This window comes from Manacus candei, unplaced genomic scaffold (genome assembly GCF_025592945.1).
Source record: "Manacus candei isolate 608988 ecotype Guabito, Panama unplaced genomic scaffold, ASM2559294v1 h1tg000114l, whole genome shotgun sequence".
NCBI lineage: Eukaryota > Metazoa > Chordata > Aves > Passeriformes > Pipridae > Manacus > Manacus candei.
This window is the reverse complement of record NW_026138162.1, coordinates 2,533,702-2,558,251: the sequence shown is the minus strand read 5'-3', so window position 1 is coordinate 2,558,251 and position 24,550 is coordinate 2,533,702. Positions and strand designations below refer to the sequence as shown.

Here is a 24,550-nt window from a genome sequence, read left to right as displayed (position 1 = left end):
TCTTTAAAGAAATGGCTTCCCATAGCTAAGTAATGCTATACTGTTAAACAAAATTAGCTATTCAGTATTATGATTGTGATGATGAAAGGTCAACAGCACACTCAATCACATTTCAAAACAGGGAAACTTATTGAGTCAGTTCAGCAGCAGCAAGAAAGCAGAGTTAAAAACGTGGCAAACTATCATATTCACTTTGAAGACATGACAAGGCACTAACATATCTCTCACAATTTGTTCCAGAGACTATTAACATGCTTTAATAAGTATGTGTTTTACCAATTCAATACATAGTGTGAAAGTTCATGTACACATAAGATAGGCTTTTTATTATATAGGGGATTTGAGAATTGTTCCTACTAGGCCAAAATTTAGATTATCCAGTCATACATCTCTGTCTTGGTCTAATGTTACATGATTGAGCACATATAATAATTTCATTAGTACTAAAAGAGAGAGGTCCATCCCCTATCCCACTCCACTGTCTATTCCTTTCCTGACTGTACAGCACCTCCTTTCTCCTGCATCTGTGCTTGCACTCATTACATCCTTGTGACCAATCACTTTGACTCACAGCTTAACAAAAGATAAATTGGAATCAAAAGTGAAACAGTCTGCTGGGCTAATGAAATGGATCTGTCTGTGAATGTCTGATGAATGCCAAAGTAGGAAGGAGTAAGAGTAGGAAGATAAAAAACAACCTCCTCCTCTTCCTCACCAAATTGCTAGATTTGTTCAGTTGCTTGTTCAGCACATCCCACAACAGATGCTCCATCTAAGAATGGTCTGAAGTGTTTCAGAGAATAAGAATTATATCCCTGTGTCCTTTACACAGACAATACAAAGAGAAGCAGCATGTGTACTCAGTCAGACTGTGATTTGGACCAGACTCTTCTGACCTATGCAGTGCTGGCACAAGGTTTTCTGTCCAGCACAGCAATACAGACTCAGCTGCTCTGCATTCAAACTGTAAAGACAATGAAGAATGTACATAATTTGAAAGTCATTTGTACGTGTGTGAGATAAATGCTCTTAGGTTGCTTCTGCAAGCTCCAGGTACTTCAACAAACTGGTGAGTCCTGAAGGTTGCTGATTCTGTAATGGGTAAAAGACAAATACGGAAGGCTAGAAAAAGTTATCCCTGAAAACAGAAGAAAAAGGCTGTGTAAAGAAACTTGAGAATTCCAGTTCAGTCCATTCTGTTGTTATTTAGTGATTGTTATAAAGTCATGATTTAGTGCCACCAGTGCTTTTTATATGGCTATATGGCCATATTATCTGTATGCCATGTGTTGTGTAATTTTCAGCTACCTGACAACTCCAAATTATCTAAAACCCTTAAGAGATTGGATATTTTTGCTATTGTTTATTTGTTCATAACATAATTTTCATAGACAGTACTGAACATTTCTAAAGCTGAAACCAAAAATCCATGTTTCTTAAACCAGTTCAGGTTTAAGCAATTTCTGCTCTCAGCTTTGCCTTCCTTTCTCCACACCATCATATCCATTGTGTCAGCACAGCTGTTTGTGCAGCCCGTGGTGAAAATGGGAACCATCTGAGAAATCTTGGGGCAGCAGAGAGGAATCAAAATCAAAAGGAAGCTTATAACAATGTGTCAATTGAGATGTATGAGAGGCTGACCTTGCATTGCAACATCTAGGAGGTTTATGGAGGCCTTGTTAAGTTGACTCTAGAGGATCTGGGGAAAATTTTAGAGTCTCTTATGAAATTTCAAAATTTCATAAGAGAACCTTTTTGGTTTTTTAGTTCAAAACCTCTTTCTTTATCTAGTGACCTCACTTTTAGCCTTTCACTGCTTTGAAGATTCTTAATGGAATAATATTAATCTTATTTGAAAGTAAACCTTCCTGAGAAGTAAAGACAGATCCTTAAGTGTCAACTCTTCTATCCCCTTTTTGCTCTTCTCTCAGAAAGTAAGGTGAATTGTAGCTAGATATATGTTTATCTATACATATAGATAGATACAAGGAGTGTGTACATAATGTTTGCAACATTTTTCACAAGCCTCTCCATTTTTTGTGTGAGGTAAGCAGTTTGTCTTTTATGTTTTTGCTATCTATGGGAGAGCAGAACATTTGTGACAACTTATTATGTACAGTATTTGTGTAATTAAACTCAGATTTATTGAAAATATTTTATAGTTGAACAGAGTTGAACATTCAATTTCTGTAGCGATGCACAGACATTAATGCCTCACCTCTCCATCTGACAGTTTCTCCGGAGTGCCTCGGTTTCTCCTTTTGTGATAGCAAGGGGTTGTCACACTTAAGTTTCACACAAAATGTTGCCCATTTATAGGACTATAATTTTGGAACACTTCACTGCCCAGATGCATTGCATATGGGAGGCTGGGTATCTGGTTTCCATTCCAGGCACCAGGCACTAAAATGTGTATCATTTAGGTGCTTTGAGTTTTTGGTTAATTTCAAGTCTGTGAGTAATGGCGGGTACTATTCATATCCTTGATGCTAGGCAAATGCTCTGGAAATTTACCACAATGCTAAATCACAGTAACACAGTGGTCTCCATATCAGAGCTTTTAGTCATAAACTCGTTTTCCTTCACCTCATATCATCATACATTGAGCTTTCTGTGCTTTTAAGTAATTATTTTTCTCCTTAAACCTTAAATTTATGGCACAATTTAGCTTCTATTTTACCGTGATAGTTACCCTGTCCTCAAATCAGACAGCTAAAATGAAATAATTTTGGAAGGCTGCATTTCTTTAACATCTTTCCCCAGAACATCTCAAAATGCTTTATGAAAAGTAACTAAGCTTTTCAGTATGTCAAAGGTACTTGAGTACTTGAAGGGAAATTGATTCTGACACTGGCCAAGTCTTTCCTCCCAGCCCAGCATTCTCCTGTCCTGATTCATTCCTCCTCTCTCCTTCTTCTCCTATGCTAACAAAACTTCAACTACCTTTGATTCATACCTCTATTTAAGAGCTATATCTAACTGAAGACTATTTCTTCTGAAGGCTTGATTACTTCATACTTCACACAGCCATCAAAATCTGTTTTCTTTCCGAAGTCCTTTTTTTCCCCTATACCTCTTAATCTTTCCGATCACTTACTTCCTATTCAATTTACGCTTTGTCATTTATGAATGAGCCTTATTTAAGCAGTATCTTTTTCCTTCTCCCTTCTTTTAGTATGCTCCATTTCAGTTCCAGTCCCCTTCATCAGTCTTCTGACATGTTTCTTAATTCTGTATTTGCAGGATTGTAAACCTGACTCTTCTTTTGCATATGTTTCCTTTTTGCTTGAATCAAAAATCTGAAAATCAACTGGACTTGCTTTGAAGGAAATTTCTTTTGTCTTTTCAAACCATTTTTCTTTTCACCAATTTGTTCAACTTAGTTAAGAGTAGTTTATATTCTTGAACTTCTGGTGTTGGGAAACACATTCTTCTTTTTCCACCTGTTGAGTTTGGATTGGACATGAGACATTCGGAGGACTTCACAAAATCAGAAAACAACATACTGAATAAAAAGGGAGAATGTTTACATCTGTTTTTTCACTGAATATATTATTTATCTTAACACTAATTTACAGACTATGCCATGGGAGCTTTCATTGCCATTCCATGCACTTTGTTGAGAAAAAATCAACAAAGACATGTACTGATGCTGATTTTGGACAAGAGTGTCTTGGTTAATATTTTTCACTCATTTTGTAGTAATGACGTATACAGTATAAATGAAAGGCATGGTGGCTTTGTCAGAGCTAGTGAGAAATACTTTACACCTTCCTCACCAAAATGGTTAAACAGCTGCCCAAGGCATGTTTTACTAGCCATACTACTTTTAAAACACTACCAGACATCTCAGTAGCTCTTTTCCTCAGAAGTAAAGTTGCAGGCTTAGGCTTAGCAGTCGTTCTGCTGCTGCCCCTTCTGAGGGCTCCTTGCTGCTCCCCCTCCCAACTTTCATCTACCTCCTTGCAACTTTCAGCATTTACTGATGATGGCAGTGAGAAGCACTGCAGTTTTCAATGAAATTATTAGTGTTAGTAGTAATATTATAGTCTGGGATTATCTTATTCCACTAATTAATTTGTCAACTAATTAATCTGCTAATTTAAGAAATGAGACTAGCAATTAATACAATATTTAAAAAAAAACATGCTAGAAAGTATTTATTTCAAAATATCGAATCAGGAAGCTACTGCTTGCTCTCAAGAACCAAAAGTGTACTACCTGGCAACAGGATACTGACAGCATGTTGTTGCTTTTGTTAGCATTAAAGATTTGTTTAGTCTTTCCTTTTTGAAAACAAACCCCCAAATATTATGAAAGCAGCAGAAGGTACAGATTAGTAAAGTTGTGAGCTTTAGAAAGACCATGATCATTCTAAAGAGTTCTGTTTTGGTAGAGAATAAAAATACGTTATCCTGCCCTTTTCAAAACTCCTGAAATTGCCATTTTACCAACACACATGAAATATGAGCACCATCCAGTGGCAAAGCAAGTAAATTACAGCTTACATGTCGATTTCCTTCTTTTTCCTCAAACTACATAACCTAACTTGACATTTAGCTGTTTATACTAAAATCCCTTCATCTTTTTTAAACTAGCATAAGTATATCTCTGCTAATTTCTCAAAGATGTGGTAGAAGTAGAAAGCTTTTTTTTTGAGTACACTGCATCTCAGCTGAATTCATTTAGTATTCCATTGTGGATAATACACTCAAGTATTTTCTGAGTATTTAAAACCCTTTTGCAAACACATAATTTTTTCTCTGCTTACCGCTATCACAATCATAACTGATTTCTCCCTAGTGTGACAAGATCACTGTTCTCCTTATGCCAGCATGAGGATGGCCTAACATGTATCTGCTGCTCCCCAAGAGTATGGTTACAATTGTTCAATCAGATCTCAGAAAGCATATTGGTTAGAGGACCCTTAGGCCCACTGCAACAAATCATATTGGAAATCTATTTTCACTTTTCACATGGATGATTTTGTTTTAGGTCATTTTTGACTGTGTAAGACCCAAATAGGATTTTCTTTAATTTTAAGCATGGCTGACTTTCACAGTGATCTTTTCCTTAAAAAAAACCCTGCAAATTAATTTTAGTTATGACTGACACAACATACAGTCATTCTGGCTTTTAAGTAGAAAAATACATTAAACCTCTCTCTCCTGCCCTCTTCTTTCACTGCTTTGTTCCCAAAGTTGAAGTATCAAAGTGTTGTGCATTTCCTTGACTTTAACAGCAACTGTACATGCAATTTCATACTTTTGCTTCAGCAGTTCTTTCATTAATAAGGAAGGACTTGGATGTCTCACTTTATAGTAATTATTTTTAATTTTTTTTAAACCTTCAAATCTACCTTTTTTTTTTCAAGTCTTGTTTCTTTAGGCTGGACAGATAGTGTCTTTTTAAGCCCATCATACTAAACAGGTCAAAGAACTTCTGCACTTGAGGGCATTCAGTCATGGTTATGATCAAATTATGAATCGAACATCTGGCAGTAGACAAGACATACTTTCTGGGCCTTCTGAAGCCTGAAACATTTCATGAGGCTGAGGTGAGACGTGCCTAACTGAAATTAATAGGAAGCAACCAAATGAGAAGTAGTTGTTTAAATGAGTGGAAAATTTTAATACTCATTAAGTGTTCAAGGAAACAGCAAAAGGGTAGAAACAAGACATATATTCCCCAGCAGAATAATCTTCAGCAGTCTGCTAAAGTAGAATTAATCCCCGTTGTGATGCTTTAAACAGAAGTAGCTATTGCACTTTAATAGGAAGATCTTGCTACATTCATTTTAACAGATCTTCTGTAGCAGCAGACATTTGGCCATGACTTCACATCTAAAACTAGAGTCTATATAAGTAAAAGCATGTGTCGCTACAAGTAAATGACCTGTAAGAACAGACTTCTGCACCCTGTGGACTGGGCACAGAGGGATGCATGACAACTACCCTGAACAGTCACTTTAGAAGCCTGATGTTTTATGATGTTAGAAATTTGCTGCTGCTCTGCCATAGCAAGAATATTTTGTACGTGCTTGCCCTGTGTCTCTACTGGTGATCCATTACACACATACTAATATTGCCAATTGGTCAGTTATAAAAGAATAACCTGCTTAAATTATGCCAGTTCTTAATGTACCATTAAGTGCATTTTAGAGGACTATTTTAAATGCTATTTTATGTTAACAACTTTTACCAAATGTAAAATAAGCCTGATAATTAAATATAGCTTTTAGTCAACTAATGCTAGTTCAACTTTTAAATGATTGGAAACATTTCAAAAGCTCTCAGGTTAGAAGCGGAAAATTATCTGGGATTATTCTCCTATGACAAAAGAGATAACGAATTTTATCAAGTTGCTGAAGTGCTTTGGTTTAGGATTTTGCTCCTTTTCATTTGTTTGACATAGCTTTTCTACACTGACATGCTCAAAACTGTACTCTTGAGGCACAGAGCTTCAGAGACTTGCATTTATCTCAGACGAGTTAATCTAGTTCTTTGATGCTGGGACAGTGTAACTAGGTTCTGCCCTTTGCTTTATTAGAGGTAGCTAAGTCAGAATTTATGCCTAACTTTAAAGCTCTCTAAGGTAAGGAATAGATCATGTACTAGCTTCCAGAGCATCCTGCCAGTTTACAGTGCTACATCAACTACTGTATTAACAGTAAATGCCCCTAAGAATAAAACACTGTCCAGTAGCTTATTAAGATGATTGATTTAGCGTTTTGTTTCCAATTTCTTTTAACATCTTTATTTGGCCATTCTTTCAGATAGTCCAGATGAGGGAAAAGCAGCCTGTGTTATATATAGTAAGTGTACTAGGAAATCACAGCCAAATACCTTATCAATCTCTTTATTCATAGGTTAAAATGTAATGCCATACAGTTCTTAACAATTACTGAAAAAGAAATATCTGCATATAATAGAAGCAAAACTGAAGGAAACTAATTAAGAAAGCCATCTTGCTTCAACTTTTGAAACAATTACATACAGAATAATATACATATTTACATTATTAGTATATTATATAAATATAATATATATGTAATCTTGTAACCACAATAAATATCAAGGTCTTTTTTAGGCACACAGCATAGAAAAAAATGCAGAATCTGCACAATCTTTAAGATTCTTGGAGTGACTCACTCTAACATTGTTTTCACACTGAAAAAGAAATATTTTACACAAAATATACAGCCACGGTTTATGCAGTCCCCAGTGAACAGGGAATCTTTGATCGCCTTTCTGTAAGTCTACTCCTTGATTTTCTAATACTATTGCTCTATACAGCTATTACATAAGAAAATAGTTTGCAGGTTTGTTTTTTACTCAGCTAAAAGCCTAAGTAATTATCAGTGCTAACAAAATAAGTACAGCATATCTACACAAAGTATATACAGGTGTTTATACAAACACAGGTGAAGTACTACTGAGTACACCTTTAATATTGGGGAGTTAACTTGAAATTTAGTTGAAAAAAGGGATTTTCAATTATATAACCTCGGAAATATTTAATCATTTGAGTGAGACCTGGGCTTCAGAGACAGAGAGCTTTAAACTTAGAAACTAATTTAAAAAATCAAATTCTTGGCTATGGTGGTAGAGTAGGCTGCCATTGAATTTGAACGTGTTTCCTTCAGTGCAAATAAAAGCCCAGAGAATTTAAAGGGAGTTTTCTCAACCTGTATGTACAGTCATGACATTTAAAAGACTGTCACTATGGAGCACCTGAGATCACACTCTAGTAAGTGAAGCTGACCACTTCTCATAGGAGAACCATGATCAGTGAGAGAAGAAACAAACAATTTTTTTTCTGTAGTTACAAATCAGACTCCGGCATGTCAGGCATATCTGCCATCAGGTACCCAATACCATAACGTCCATTTGGAGCAGTGTCCAGAGTTGGTGAGCCAGTCTGTTTTCGATATATGTTTTTGCCAAAGTTTGGAGATGGCACTTCACTTGGACTCTTCCCATGAATCAGACTTGTACTATCTCCCTCCAGATTAACAGGTTCCTTTATTATCCGACCTCTTTTGTAGGATACAGATGCCAAACTACCAGAACTGTCATCGATAAGGTTGCAATGGCGCACCATGAAGACTATTGGGACTGGCAGTATGGCCAACACCATCAAAGATATACAGACAATCATTCCCCATGTTGGATAGCTGTGAAACTCTTCTGTAGCCTGAGAAACACAATAGAAAAACTATTAATACATCTTTACCAAAAAAGAACAAACAGGTAATCCTCACCAAGGCCTGTAGTTTTCAAACACATACCTTTTTGTCACCCTGCACCCACAATGTGGGCACCACTGCAGATATCAAATTTGAACAGTCATGGAGATGTAGGATTTCTATCTGTCTGCCATTGAGTAACACTAACTGTTGTACAGTTTCTGAGACGTTCAGAGCACTCTAGAGGCACCCAAATCAAGATTTTCACATTAGGCTGCTACATTTCTCTGTAGTTGCTCACTGATCCTCTAAAGGATGCTCATAACAGACAAGGGTGCAGTGGTATCTGTAAACTATGCCTGGCAAATAAGTCCTTGTTCTGTAGGCTAATAACTGGCCTTAACAGAGACTGTCTCAATTATTCCACTTTGTATAAACTTCATGTAAACTATAATGCATTTACTGGGGCACTGACTATTCCTCACACCTCCACCACATCCATGCATCACTGGCCAACAGGCTTCCTTTGCCTAATTTTGTATGTGGAAAGGAATGATACATTTGGTATTCTAAGGTATTTCTCTTTCTAATTTTTCAGGGCAAGAATCAAATGCAACAGGAGTATTGTTCTGAGAATCATGAGAAACCAGTAGTTGTCTGGATAGAGGCAGGCATCTACTATAGTAAAGCCAATCTCTTGTATTTATCTCTTACCTGTCTTTGCTGCGGTTTCCCCCCAGCTATTTTGGACAATTGTCCCAAGATTATTTTCTCTGACATTTTACTCTCTATATATTTTGCATGACAAGCCTGCAGAAACAGCTGAGGGCTGATGAGCCTATAACTAGCAGAACTCTTAGAAGTTACCTTAAGTGAATCTCTTCTTGGAGCCAATGCGCAGAACTGATTGCTGCTCACTCTGGTAAGTTTTTTTCAAATCCAATACTCTTATTAGAAAAACGTTTTAATGCAGCTGCTACCTATATTTTGATATGTGTTTCCAAAAGGAAAATTTATGATATGGCTAAATTTCAGTATTTAATGCCACGTAAAAAAACACTGATGAGATACTGAAATGATTTATTCAGTGTTATCACCCAACTCTTTTCTGCAATAAAACAAGACTTCATGAATGTGAACGTCTCCCAAACTTAAGAATTTCTTAATCATACATCAACAAATTAAAAGCCACCAAAAGCATGAAGGTTTGTATCAAAATTAGTTGAAACAAAAAACCACATCATTATTTATACCGATTTTCAATTTCTAATTCCAATTTTTTTGTCTGTTCATGTATTTCTGAAATACTTCAGATACGGTCATTATGATGATGATGGTATCATGTATATATACATACCACATATGTACACATACATACTATATACATACCGTATCTTCAATCCAAGCATTGTAGCCAGGAGGACTTAATCCCATTTGGACAATGCTAGCTACCAGCAAACATAACAATACAAATGGTGAAACATACTTCCACATGTAGTAATAATACTGGCTTGGAGAAAACCCAAGCATATCCTTCAGGTCCTCCATAAATCTGTGAAGGGATTAAGAGGTTATTGTTAGTGCAGACACTGAGATTTTGAGCACTGTAATAGATACATATCACCTAACTTGAGGGAACACACTGAAACAATGCATATATAGAAATGGTTGCAGTTTAAATTACTTGATGGGCTGAAAAACAGAGCTTGTATTACTAGTTCTTCAGAACAGATGAATAAAAGGCATTGCTGTACAGTACAGTGACTTAGTAAGCTGCTTGCTGGACTGTGCTGGAAAGATATTTAAACACCTTTTTTTTATAAGATTCTTTTTTATATCTTCTTGTATTGTCTACTGAGTTGTTTATTGAGGCATATGTCATTACTTCCGAGGACATACACAACCAGCACCTCTTACAGATTCTGCAAAATTAATTTTGAACTCACATGTGTGCTGCAGTGTAAAAAACCAACTTTATGTATAAGCTATGGTTTGCATCATATAAGCTGCTTAAATAAAACTTTGCCAAGTTATAAAACTGCCTCCTTGTTCCTCAAAATTTTATGTTATAATATGAACAAAACTCCTATTTTTGTACTTGTGATGGAGTATTCCAGAGCCAGAAGAAAGAGAGAATACTTCTTGAAATAACTTGTTAAGAGTGTTCACAAGCAATGATTGTTTTAACTCCCTTGTGGTCCTACTTCCTTTTGAAATGTCCATCTAGAAAAGGCTCTTATAGCAATAAATATGTTTTCAAAGAAGTTACACATATGAAGTTTCTGTCATATAGACTCTCAAAACATTTTTTTTAACTGCACAGCTTGGGCCATTCTATTGTTTGTTTACACTGAAATTAAACACATCATTAAAAAGAAACTGAATTTACAAATGTATTGTGCCCTTTACAAATAGCCCTCTTTCTGAGATCTCCAGTTCTTCATCCAGTTGAACATAAATCCGTTATCTTGAAAGTTTTTCATTGACTCCATCCTACTTATGCTCTTCTAAAAGCTATCAGGTTCCACTAGCAGTGATTCCAGATTTTCTTTCTTGTTGTCTCTTTTCTATCCTTTGGTTGTAGTCCCTTTGGATGCTATGTTTTGGTTTTTTACTATCTGATCAAAGACAATGTGTCTAGTAAGACATATACATGGAACTTCATCTACAAGGAACCCTTGGTACTATTATAGCCAATGACAACCTGAAGTTGTTGATTCTGACAGTGTTTGCAAAGAAGACTGCCATGTTCCTTAAGGATATTCTGGAGAAATATACATCAGAAGAAATATTAGGAATAGTCCAGAGGGAATACTTGGGTGTCATTATGAATGAGAAGTTTGGCTGTTAACTTTAGACTGCATCCTGTCAGAACCTCTTCTGAAAACATGAATCACCTGCACCCCTGAGTCAGAATCAAAGGATTACCATATTTTAGCTATGCCCAAACATCAAATTCCTCACAGGTAAGCTGATGGCTTTTGGTATGCCTATCTCCATTCACAGTGGAACACTCCCTGACTGATAACCAGGTCATTTGTTTCATCTTTTGTTTGCCTGTGTAAAATCATATACATGGCGTTTTTACATTTTTGGTCATAAAATGAAGAAAAAAAAAGGGGCTTGATGGTCTTTTCTCTTCACCCCATCACTGCCAGGTCACTTTACTTCATTGTCAACTGTTCTGCTTCCAAGTAAGTTTTAACCCTGTTCTTTGCTGTCATTTCCTCTATTTCCTCTCTCACAACTAATGCAAAGAACAATTAATTGCTACAACACCCCAAACTAAATCTAGTTCATAAACTGACACTTTCTTCTTGTTACTTCCATTGAGTTTGCTTTGTTCCTTTCTCAGACTGCCTGGAATACTGCAGACCTGTTCAGAATACTCATTCTCATCTGCTGCTTAGACCACGGTTATTACTCCTTTAAATCTTTCTTTTCATGACTTATTTTGATACAAATTCCTCATACTTTCATATCCAGCCTCCTTTCTAACTCTCTAATTTTGCCTCTTTAACTTTATTCTCCTTTCTTTGGACCTCTTACAATCACTCTTTGGGTTTCAGTACACTGTCCTGATGTAATTTATGTTGCTCCAAACCTGTTCTTAATAACAGACTAGATTCTTGACTAGTTTCTATTTACTTGTATTTCTGTGTACATCACAAATACTTCACAAAATATAATTAAAATAGTAATAATTATTGTAACGAATACTGTTGATATGGACAGGGAGATACATTTCCTTCACTTACTTGTCTATTCCATAAATTCGGATGACCGCAATATTCTCCAAAATGACCACAATTAGCAGGGGCAGAGTAGCTGAGTAGTCATCAAACATTGTCACAAAATAATTTCCAGAGCGCTGCACGAAGATCAGGCCAATAAAAAATGCTACCAAGCAGCATATGACTGGAATAAAGAGAAATTCATTATTTCATATAATTGAAGTTGATAACATTTTACTTTTTAGAGAGTTTCAATTTTAACATTAGGAATTCTACCTCTTCCATACATAATGGAAAAGTTATAAATTAGAATTACTCGAATTGCCATATTATAGCAGTCCTGATTAAGCAGCAGACATTAATCAAGTGACTATTTCTCACTAAATGTAATGTGAAAGCAAGGGTAAAATGAACTGGTAAGCAAAACATCATACATCACGTTACTTGGTCACTACTTTTTGGAAATCAGAAGTGAAAACATGGAAAAAGATAGTGAAAATTTTTCAGACTGTGATTCTAAAAAATATCAAGGCTGAACAGACTTCCCCAAAAAGATCATTCACGGCACGATGTTCAATTAGGATCTGTCTAAATGTATTTGTGCATTAAGCATCAACATTTTTGTCCCTTCTTTTCGTTAGAACAACCCGAAATGTATTCTTTAGTGCCTGATCCTGCATAATGGATCTCAATATAATTTTTTCCTACTAAATTTGTCAATAATATTATTACAAATAATATTATTACAAAATGCTTAAGTAGACATAAAATAAGTCAAATTTCAATAAACTGTGAAATCAATTGTAGGCTGAGCATCAGTCAGGTTGATTATTCCGGTTAAGGTGCCTTCTTTTCTCCCCACTGGAAACTTAGGCTAAGGATGATCCTCATCCCTGAGTGAGCTGTGGGATATGCAAAATATTTCAGCCACTGTGTAAATGAGCACTTGACTGCTCCAGTGCTGGGATAACTGGGCTAGTAGCCTGGAATTAGAGGGTAGGAAAGTCAAACAGCTGGGATCACTTTCTACGGAAGGGGGCATTGACAAAGTGATTGGAAAAGGGACATGAGTTCTTAGCCTCTGGATATGACCCTGTCAGGCATGAAGGAAAGACATTCCCTCATATAAGACGTTATATGTCACTCAGGCAAGTGGACCATCATGGAAAGATGTATTCAGTATCTGAGAGAATTAGCTGTGCTAGAGACTAGTTCTTATGACCCACCTGAGACTCCCTGATTCCCACTCATAGGATGATTTGAGTGACAGCCTAGAAGCAATCAGCAGGACTCGCTCACCCTTTAACAGCACCATATGGTCTCTGTGGAAGTCTATTGGAGAAGAGAGACTAACAGCAGGCTATTATGGCCTGCATGATGTCACGCCACTGCTGAGCGCAGCTGTGCTGGAACACATGCTGGAACTTCATGGAAGACATGCTGGAACTTCAACACACGCTGGAGTCAAAGGTAATCCGGTGGTATGCCACAATTGATATCACTAATGCATTTTTCTTAATCCCTCTGGAGGAAGAGTGCAGGTCCTCTAATTCCAAGCTACTAGACCCATTCACTTCCACTTGAAGGGATGTCCGTTTCTCTAGAGACTAACTATACTGATTTTAGCATAATAAAAAATTCATCATAAATTAAGATTTCATTTAGCTTATTTAGGGATAATTTGCAGTAGTTTGCAATGTATTTTCATTCTTTCCTTTTCCTTTGTTTCTCTTATGCGTGACACAAATTGGAATGGAAAGTATTCTGGAACAGCCCAACAGGACTGGCCATATAGAAACTTGTAACAGAAATTAGTCCTCCAATAAAATTTAAGTTCTAGGATGTTTCTGCTCATGTAACACTCAGAAAAATGTGTTACTGGCATATATTAATGTGCCTATGTACAGAAATACAGTCTGGAATACAGTGATTTACTGCTCTGTAAAATGATCTTTACATTTCATGCCAACAAAAAAAAAAAACAACTTCACACACTGAAAAAAAAAATTAGCTTATTCCTCTATGGAGAAAAGAAAGTTTGTGTAACTCACCAGTAAGAATTTCTTTCCTGACTTTAAAGGTATCAACAATGGGTGTGATAATGCCTTCAATGGTTCCAAACATACTTCCAAGTCCCAAATTTACTAACATGAGGAAGAACATGACTGACCAGAAGGGAGAAGCAGGGAAGTGGGTCATTGCTTCTGTAAAGGCAATAAAAGCTAAACCAGTTCCCTGAACTGCCTGTCAGTGAGAAAAAAAAAAATTATGTTATTGTTCCTGAACTTTTTTTTTGGTTTTGGTAGTGTGAAAGTCTGACTTGGTAATCATGCAGTGTCATCAACTACATCTTGGAAGGCAGAGTGGGAAGTTGCTATCTAATATGCAGCTCTTCCACTTAATTAATACTATTTAGTGAAACAGTGGATTTGGCTGAGAATTTGTAAATTGATTGACATTAACAGTTCTTTCATAAAATTATAGAATACTAGGTTGGAAGGTATCTCAAGGATCATCTGGTCCAACCTTTCTCGGCAAAAGCAGCCTAGAAAAGATGGCCCAGCACCCTGTCCAGCTGAGCCATATAAGTGTTCAATGCTGTGGAATCCACCACTTCCCTGAAGAGATTAGCCCAATGTCTGATTACTCTCATGAAAAATTTTCCTCTTGAGTCCAGTCAGAACTTATTTCTTTCACTGACAATTTTGCATGAGCTATTATAAAGGACTGCTACAAAATACACTCTGTTTTCTCCAGTAAGTATAAAAAAGACTTAATTTCTGCATCTTTGCTTCAAATTTAAATGGCAGGAATAGTACAGAAACTTTTAAAGTCTAAGTCACAGATTTTACATTTTATCTTCAGATCCTGATGCAACTATATAGAGATCAGTGTTTAAATATGCAAGTCTCTCCCTAAAGTAAGAAAACTATAATTTCTTTTACAGATCTGTCTTACTGTAAGATTTCAAAACAGGATGCTATTCATTAAACAATTACCTGATAAGTAAAGAATGATTTTTTACTTTCAGTATAGTAGTATTTATATCTAAAAATGTATCTTAACATTGTAAGACATTGCAGTGTGAGGCATCGAATAGGTAAACCTCTGTTTAGTCTTTGAAAAAATCCTCGTGGTCCATTCTTCTAAAAAACAGAACTTTAAAAACTTCTCACTTCATAAAGGGAATGATATAATGATCAAAAAAAGTGAAGACTATATTAAGACATCAGACCCAAAAGTCCTCAAGTGAGCTTGAATGCAACCTTGTTTTCATTTGGGTATTTATAGATGCACAACTCATAGGTACATTGTACTGATACTCGCTGTAGGTACACTTCACAGTTCATTTCAGGTCTAAAAATACACATCTGTTCATATTCTCTGTATTTAAGACTTACTTAACACTCTCACCTTGTTAAGCTCATCTTCAATTTGACAAGACTTCAGACCAAGAGAACCAAACTCTTCTTCTTTAACTTTCTGTATAATGTCATAAACTAAATTGTAATCTTCTGCTGTAATGCTTGAGAAATTGATATGATGTGGGATCATATCCTGGCTGAGATTGCCCATTTTCAAAAGTTTTAAAATCTTCTCTGAATTCCTGTAAAACACAATAAAATAAAAAGATCAAATTCAGTGCTCTGTGTTAATTCATGAATGAAATAAACCATAAAAATAATTTAAAAAAAGAAATGGATATTCATACTGGATAACACATTTTTCATTTATGATATTGGCTTTGAAGCCCAGAACTGCAAACACCACCAAAGTTGCCAGCACAGAAGTGAAAAAATTGATGAAGGACACCAGTACAGCATCAAAATGGCAGTTGTTGTCTCTCTTGTTGTAGCTTGAAAAGGCAATGACTCCACCAAATCCAAGCCCTAAGGCAAAGAACACCTGAGTAGCAGCTTCTCTCCAGACCTTGGGCTCCAGCATTATTTCAAGCTGTTTGAAATTAGATATAATATATGTCAGCTATAATATGCATTTCTATTATATGAAATAAAACAACAGAAAAAAGATCAGGAAGACAATCTATATCACAAAATGATCATACTCCACTACAAACGTATTTTCATTATGATAAAATGAAAGCTGAGGCATCTAAATTTGAGCAAACTTATGGGCCAGAATTTCTATTGACTTTATATTATCTAAATGTCAGAGAAACATGCTACACATTATGTTTCCAACAATGACACACTACTGGAGCTATGTAACTGAAATAGCAGCAAGTTACACTAAATAAGAGAGAACTTTTTTTTTTACAGTATATACTGTCTTTGATTTACAGTATATACTGTCTTTGATATTTGTTAGAATTAAGATGTATTTTGGGATAATCAACCCTCATAAATTCAATAAGTAGGATGAAAGTTGCTTTGTTGTTACTTTTCAAACAAACATAAAAAAGTGAACATAAGATACACATGCTTATATGGAATTCTGTTACATGCAAATATATAAAGCAAAACGAAATATATGAAATGAACGCTGCCCATCACAAGCTGTATAGTCCACAAGTCAGATCTTCCTTAAGTCAGATGCCTTGAACTTCACCCAATATCAAATGGTATTTGAGGGCAAAACAGTTTTTTATCAAAAAAATTGAACTGTATTGCTCATTTAGAGGAACTGTATTGTTCATTCAAAAAAAAATCTTTGTAACAAAGTCACAAGTCACCATTTGTCTACCTCAAATTCTTCTAGATACTGAATAACAAAAAATAAAAAAAACTAGATGTCAAACTTAAACATCAGATTTTCTCAAGCTGATTCAGGGCCTCCATTAATGCATATGATTTTTATTTTTTTTAAGCCCTAGGTTTACTGATAACAGTAAAACTAGAAAGCATCAACACAGATGACAGCATCATTAGACCGACTGTCTGACTCTGAGGAAAAATAAATCTGCTACTGTTGTAACATTTTGAAGAAATTTTCAGTTTTCCATGAAGATATAAATTTATTACAGATAGGTAGCAGATAGCCTCTTTAGTCATTTATATATAGATAAAATACAATATATTTGGGGAAAGAAAAGGTATGTACGGGAATAAACTTGTTCCTAACTTAAAATTTTTATTATAATTACAATGCACAAGTAGCTATTGCAAGTAGTTCAACCTGCCTGTATCACAGTCATGCCAGAGTTTTTCCACCAGAGGGAGCTCGAGGAATATGCAGAATTCTACCAAATCTCCAAATGGTTGAAATATCAAAACACTTATCACTTTCCTCAATGTATCATTTGGTACCATCAAAAGTATTGTGTTCTCAGATACACATCATCTAGACTTTCAAAATAAGCTTGTAATTGATTTCCTATTAGATACTGCTTGTGAAATTTTGGGAGCTCTGCATTTCAGCTTCAGTCCTACAGTTTTAACTGCAGCAGTTAAGTGGGTTTCTCATGTATCTTTCTTTAGGTTTTCTGTTAAAATTACTATTTAGAATTTCTGCTTTGTTCAACAACCATGCCAAACAGAGAAATTCTCCCCTTCTACATTAACCCTGGGCTTTCACATATGGGCACCACTGTGTGCCAGTCCTCTGCCATGCTGGCACAAGTCTTGTGGGAATGTGCTGTGATCGTCAGTGGTCAAAACATGGTCATTTGCTCAGCTAACTGAAGCTGAAAAAGATGTCTCTTCTTCCTCTCTCACATCTATCTACCTGAATAATTTTCAAGCTAGATTGGTTTAGCACAATTTTGTACAGTCTGCCTGCCCAGATAATCTGTTAGCACTATGGAGTAAATGGAACAACAGATGGGGCAAGTCTGAATTTCTTCAGGTAGTCTTATATGAACCTACAGTCCAAATTAGTGCTCAGGTACAGAAAATTATAATTAAAATACTGTTGAAGGTTTACATTCACATATAATACATGTGACATGGAGGTCTCCTAACTTAAATTTAAACCACAACTTAAATTTTGGGATACAGAACTAGAAACTCTCAGAATAAATTAAAAACAATTTTTCTTTCGAGATCATTTATCTGAACACTTGAGACAATTGTATAATTAAGTATAACGTAACTATAAAGTAAGCATCAGCTGTAACTTATTTTAAGTCTAACTCAGATGAAATAGTGAGTAGTGAAGAGGTGTTGGTATTCAAGGGAAGTTTTTGTATTTATATTCCTTCAGCATCTAGTGGTACTTCTCCAGTCAAAGAAAGGATTAACACTGTGGTTGAGAAACCAAATTATATTTTCAAGACATCTGTATTCCACCTCTGTTCTAGACATCCTCTCATTAGTAAGCACTACATTTTTCTGTTCCTCAGGTTTCCCAAACTTGCCTGAGCAGCCTGCAAGTTCCTGCAGAACTATGACTCTCTAAAGTGGTGACAGTGAGTGACATGGAGCACAACTGCACCAAGGTGATAGCTAACAAAGGTCATTTTTATAGAACGACATTTCTCTAGACTCAGAACACCTGGAGTCAAAACAACTGACAAGACCCTGTCATCTGGCATTAGCCACTGTGTGCATTGATTTTGATCATCTTATTATTTAGCTTTCATTTTTGAAATGTTAGTCCTGTTCTTCTCAACTGTATTATGAAATGGACCTGTTGGAAAGTGCATTTCACAATACAACATGAAGCCCAGCATTGTAAATTCCTGAGTAGGGCTCAAACTACTCAAACATGCTGTTCCTGTAGTATAGATACAGTTGCAAGCATTTGAGATGGGTGTGGGTAGAACTTATATCTTCAAGTTAAACAATGATTCATAACATCCCTTATCACCTCCATAGTTAGAAAATTTAAAGCCCTGTAAGGCATGCTCCTGGTAAAAATATTGGCAGTACAAAATGTATGCTTAGAACTGCTGCTATCTTGGCGTGTCAACCACAAAAAACAGGACAAGGAAAGCTGAGTGGTGAGTACTTACACTACTATTAAATACAGGTCTCCTGTACTTGGGGCTACTATGCAAACAGCATTAATTTATTTACAAAAAAGGAAAAAAAAATTGTTCTTTTTCAAAAGGGATGAGATAACTACGTAATGTCATGTGACAATTCAAAGTAAGGCACTGTGACATCCCAGGACAGAGCATTTCAATACGAGAGAATGGCAAGATATGAAGATTCACTTCATATTTGGAGCTCTCTAAACATCCTGAATCCTGTAAATAGCACTTTTAGTTGCTTTGTAGAGGCATCTAACTCCAGGAACCCTTATCTAAGGGAAGTAACTTTACCTAGACCCTTGGAATACTTAAGGGCCTTTGGACTTTAGGCCTTGATATTGTGCCACTGAGGTAAACAACAATTTTGTAATTTAACCCAACAGAAACACAGCCAAATGTTCTATGAAGACAATAAGCTTAAATGAGAGCATTCATAAATGGTCAAATTGCCACTGAAACTTTAATACTCTACAAGCAGAAATTAAGCACATACCTTAGGTGTGAACATGTGACGAATTCCATCCACTGACCCATTAAGGAGTAGTCCTCTGATCAGAAAGCATAAAAGTACCACATAAGGAAAAAGGGAACTAAAATACATGATCTGAAAAACATTAAGAAGAAATTTAACATGACATTTAATGTGGACTTTATTTTCAATAGCTTCATTCACTACTCAGTATCCTCTGGATACATGACTGTATTGATAATCATATGCTCCAAGAACTATGCAGAACACTTCCCATTCCCCTTGTCTCTGCAGAAGAAAGCAAATTGACATGACTATAATAGAAATTCTGTACTTTACTAAAATAATACAGTTGCTAGTGTTCACTAACTGATAACGAACCACTGGGCTTCCGGGGAAATTCAGTATGAATTCAATGAGATGACAATAAAGACAGAAGCAGACTTGTAGAAATGTTTTGCTTTACAATTGCACTTTGACTTAAGTACTGAGGATCGTAAAGATACGCAGTGTGCATAGGAACTCATTGTGTCTTCGGAAGGAAAGAAAACAAAGAGTCAATAGAAAGTACATGACCAGTGAATTCAATCACTAAGTAATGCTTACTGCCAAAACAACAAAAAATAGTAATCAAATCTGATCTTTCATTCCCCATCACTGAAAAGAAAACTTAATCTGTTTAGTTTAGTAAAATGATTCTCTGGTTAAACTCGCTACTTCTTTAACTGCAATGCTCTAAGGAGGCCACAGAAATTGGCTTACCAGTGCCAAACTTTCTAATAGCAAAGAATTTTGATACTGGAACAAATTATTTTTCCTCTGAAAATCCCATTGAGATCAACAGATCTAGCAAATCATTCATTAGCCAACCCAGCTGGCTGCATGCAAAGCAAAGAAGACAAGGTGACAGTACTCAGATGGCAAGGGATGGTAAGCATTAGTTAAAAGAAACAATCCAGAATCCTACAAAGTAGCTGTGTTAATGACAGAAGCTTGCATACGTGGGTGCACTGCAATCATAATGTGAGTACACATGGAAACCTAATTCCTTAGACATTCAAAACACACAGACATGCTGCACAATAAAGCTGAGGTACTGTTACTTGCAACAATTATGCTGATGAGAAGTAAAATATTTCCTTAGATCTCAATTCTCACTATATTACTACAATTCCCTCTAAAATTACTGTAATTCTAATGCTTAACTAACATTCCTCTACTTGAGGATATACAAATACTGGGGTGAGTTCCCACCTGTTCCTACATATTTCATGAGAATAAACAGAGGGTTCAGTGAACAGAAATATCCTGAAATGCTTCAACATAAAACAATACCATGCAGGTAAACAGTATACTCACTTTTCCTGAAGACTGAATGCCTTTGATCATGGCTAAGCATACCATGACCCAGGCAGCCAGTAAGCAGATAGTCATCTTCCAATTTAAACCCCCACTCTCTGAAAGAGAGCTGGAAATATTCAGCGCTTCTCTGTACCAGTAATAAGTGGTTGCAGAACTTTTTTCACACTCTGGCTCCACAACTGTCAAAGAGATGTTAGCAAGTAAAGAATGGGTTTGGGAGACACATTTCATAACCATGTTCTACCAATTCTCAATATTTGTAATTGTGCCATCATCATTTACTGAGAAACTAAACTCACAAAAAAGTCTTAAGACATTCTCTAGAAGAAAAAGTAACTGCTATCAGTCAAAGGTTCTGGGTATATATTTTAAAACACCCCTTTGGGCTAATGTATTCCTCCACATTATGGTTAATCCTAGTCCAAGACAGAATTTATTTCTCACTTCACTACTAAATAGTAGGCAGGCTTAGATGAAGACATACATTCCACTTATCACACATAAGATTACATCATCTATCCATGACTTACATACTATGAAAACTTTCTCTCTGAAATGAACACAAATTTGAAAACATGGAAAACAAAACCTCGATTGTATCCACTTTGATAAGACACTCAAATAAACAGGGACTTAATTACTATTATAAACAGTAAAATAATAACATGATACCAAAGTGATAAGAAAAGGAAATAAATGGCTCCTACACAGTTATGTTAAAGGAAAGTTGCTATGTGTATTCCAGAAGTGATTTTTTTATTATACTGTAATTCTGTTATACTCATGTTTCCAAACAGGTTAAGAAACTGTGTGTATCTAGAGATATAACACATAAAAAGATTTCTTCAAAGAAAATGTTTTAGTTTTTGTAAATTATTTATAACTAACAATCAAGCACATAGCTAAGGTATGTCCTGAGTTAAGATAATTAAGGGAAAAAAAGGGAAAAATATACTAATTTTAAGCAACTTAACACAGATGTCAGATCTTCATTGAAATAACATATCAAAAATGATGTTATAAAATATAATAACTTTCTCTAAGATTAGTTCAGATGGCCTCTGCTGAAGTTAGCTGACACATTGTATCTTAATATTTAGGCAGAATAAAGAGTACATAAACAACCACTGTGGTTCAGTTAATGGACAATAGCTTGTGGACTACAGTCAATTTGACTGTGTGTCAACATTCACAAATACTGATTATTTCAAATAACTGAAACACATAACTCTGGAAAAAAACAATATAGAAAGGTACAACTTTTCAAATGTCCCTAATTATGTTCTTTATTCAAGTGGTAAATAAACCCAGAAAAGATAAAGAAAATTTAGGATCTGAAATAAAAACAAAAATAAATAATTCATATTTCAATAGCAACAATAATGCAAAATGTGTAACTGTTACAAGATAACCAAACTCAAGGAATAAGGAACTTTTAATGCTGTTATATAATAAGCCCATGAAAGATCATCCCATTACAGAACAACCCAATGATCAAATATCTCATCTATATTAATTTACAAAGCAAATAGTGCTTTTATCACCTTTTTTAATTGTATTTTTTCTCCTTTATGTTTCAAAATCTCAAATTTTATATATTTTATATAATTTTTAAGAACCTTATATTATTATAGACTTACAGGTATGAGATGAATTTTTAACTAAAGGACACTGGTCCCATGGTAGTGGATGCTGAAAAGACTGGGAAAAATAAAACAGACTCCATCCAATAATGACATTGTAGTATAGAGCCACAAAGAAACATACCTATTAAAAAAAAAAAAAAAAAAAAGAAAAAGGTCAAAAAGTTACATTTCTAAAGCAAAATTAAAAAATCCCTGCTGAACTTCTGCATATTCTGCACATTTGCCACTGAACCCAATTTTAATTAAGTCAGAATAAAAAGGGAATAGTTTCTCCCATTTACGTATCTGACATTTTCTAAATTTTCATTTTTCTCTGTCTTTATCACATTACACCTATACTTTCACAGGCAGTTTTTTTGCCCAGAAGACTACTCCATTCCATAGCTCCTAATTTCAAAAGAACCATAAGACACAAACTGACTGGTTTAACAGACATTTTTAATGGACCAATTCAAGTTTTAAGATCATTGTAAACTGACCTTGACACCCAGCTACAAATAGAGGGCCTTTCCCTGCAGCAAAACAAAGTCTAAATTATGCAGCCTAAAAGCAAACCACACAATGTCAAAAAACTTACTACACAGCTTGCAAATCCGATTCCACCAAGTTTGGGGCTGATATAATTCCACACACCAATACTCCCTCGGCGTATCCGCTGCCCCACAGCAAGCTCCAAGAAAAAGAGTGGGATCCCTATTATCAGTAGCAAGATTAAGTATGGCACAAGATAGGCACCTATGAAGGGAACAAAGTATAAATCAGAGTAAATGAAAGAAGAATCATAACTTGACAGAACAAATGTGAAAACTCCTAATTGCTTCAAGGTTGAATTACTGTCATGCACTGCAAAGCTTTTTGATCACATGCAAAGAGTAATTTTACCAGAACCTTGGTCATACATCTTTGTAACATATTAAAAACCCAGACACACTGACTTTCTAAAGCACTGTAACATTTTTGAGGCAAACCTTACTGAAAGTGGGATATTATTAAAACTAGTTGTTCACTTGTGTGAAATTCTGGGCATTTGATCAAACTTTTTAGACATATAAGCATCAGGAGCCGACTTAACACTTCTTAAAAAACCTTACACCTTGACTTGTATTGTAGATCCAGATCTTACAGTACTCACCAACTCTCTCCTTCAAGGCATATTTGAAAATGCAACTATTACTTCACTATTATGCAAACATATATGTAAAAAGAATTCCTGATTTTTGAGGTCTTATTCACATGAAGTGATCATACACAATCCTAACCAAAGGATGTATATCCATTTATTTCAGTAAGTCTAATTCCAAGCAAATATACACTAAGTGCACTGAAAAGTTCAGAGCCTAACCTTCTCCTTAATGTTGTGGAATACTTAGTACTAGAGCTAAGAACACATGTAGGCATCAGCAATTAGCAATGGGGCACTCAACTTTCTTTCATGTGCGACTCTTATACTGCAATATAGACTACTGCGCTGGCTGGCCAACTAACTCAAAGGGCTTAGAATTTCTGTTTGCAATCATTGCTTAAGAAAAGCATTTAAGAGATGCAGACTGCAGCATGTTAAAGCAAGACCACAGAAGCTTAGACTCAGAGCTATTAACTTGTATTATCAGTCTATTCATCTCTGTAATGAGAGAGATGCTGAACAAAGTTCAGAAACTAATTTGACATTTACCCTCCACTCCAACTAAGTCTTAATTCAAGTTTATTTATCCAGTGTTGACTTTCTAGGGCTTGTTTAGGAGTCTATCAAAATACACTGTCATTTTCATATACCTAGTGGGCAGTTTATCTCATGGAATACAGTTTATTTTAGAAAACTTAAACTTCCCTAGGCTCAGGGAAGGTGGTCTCAGATGTTTTGGTACCATCCATTCCTATTCAGGTCCACTTGCTATTTTGCTCTTCATGAAATACACACTGATTGGACACCCCCTTCCATCACAAGTATCTTACAAAGATACAAAGCATGGAGAAACTGCAGTCTTAAGGCCAAGACTAATGGGAAAAAAAGACAGAAGAAATAAAACCTGTGAAAAACTAGGGCCCCAGCACAAGACATTGACCTGTTGGAAGGAGTCCAGAGGCAAGACACCAAGTTGATCACAAAGCTGAAAGACAGACCTGAGAAAGTTGGGGTTATTCAGCCTGGAGAAGAGAAAGTTCCAGAGAGACCTTACAGCAGCCTTCCTGTAGCTAAAGGGGGCCTACAAGGGAGCT

At 35.7% G+C, this 24,550-nt stretch overlaps 1 protein-coding gene across 4 annotated transcripts in view; it reads right to left on the bottom strand.

Moving 5' to 3' along the window:
• Positions 1-6,842: 6,842 nt before the first annotated feature.
• SLC6A15 (solute carrier family 6 member 15) overlaps positions 6,843-24,550 on the bottom strand; it is a 36,318-nt gene continuing 18,610 nt past the window's right edge. For all 4 annotated transcript variants that reach the window (XM_051770041.1, XM_051770042.1, XM_051770044.1 and 1 more), the window contains exons 3-12: positions 22,911-23,068; positions 22,328-22,454; positions 20,685-20,866; positions 19,350-19,460; positions 15,635-15,876; positions 15,337-15,529; positions 13,974-14,166; positions 11,947-12,106; positions 9,578-9,740; positions 6,843-8,196 (exon numbers count right to left, since the gene is read on the bottom strand). In XM_051770041.1, coding sequence (XP_051626001.1) covers positions 7,825-8,196; positions 9,578-9,740; positions 11,947-12,106; positions 13,974-14,166; positions 15,337-15,529; positions 15,635-15,876; positions 19,350-19,460; positions 20,685-20,866; positions 22,328-22,454; positions 22,911-23,068 — 1,901 coding nt within the window. In that variant the 3' untranslated portion in view covers positions 6,843-7,824. The remainder of the gene's footprint in view (positions 8,197-9,577; positions 9,741-11,946; positions 12,107-13,973; positions 14,167-15,336; positions 15,530-15,634; positions 15,877-19,349; positions 19,461-20,684; positions 20,867-22,327; positions 22,455-22,910; positions 23,069-24,550) is intronic.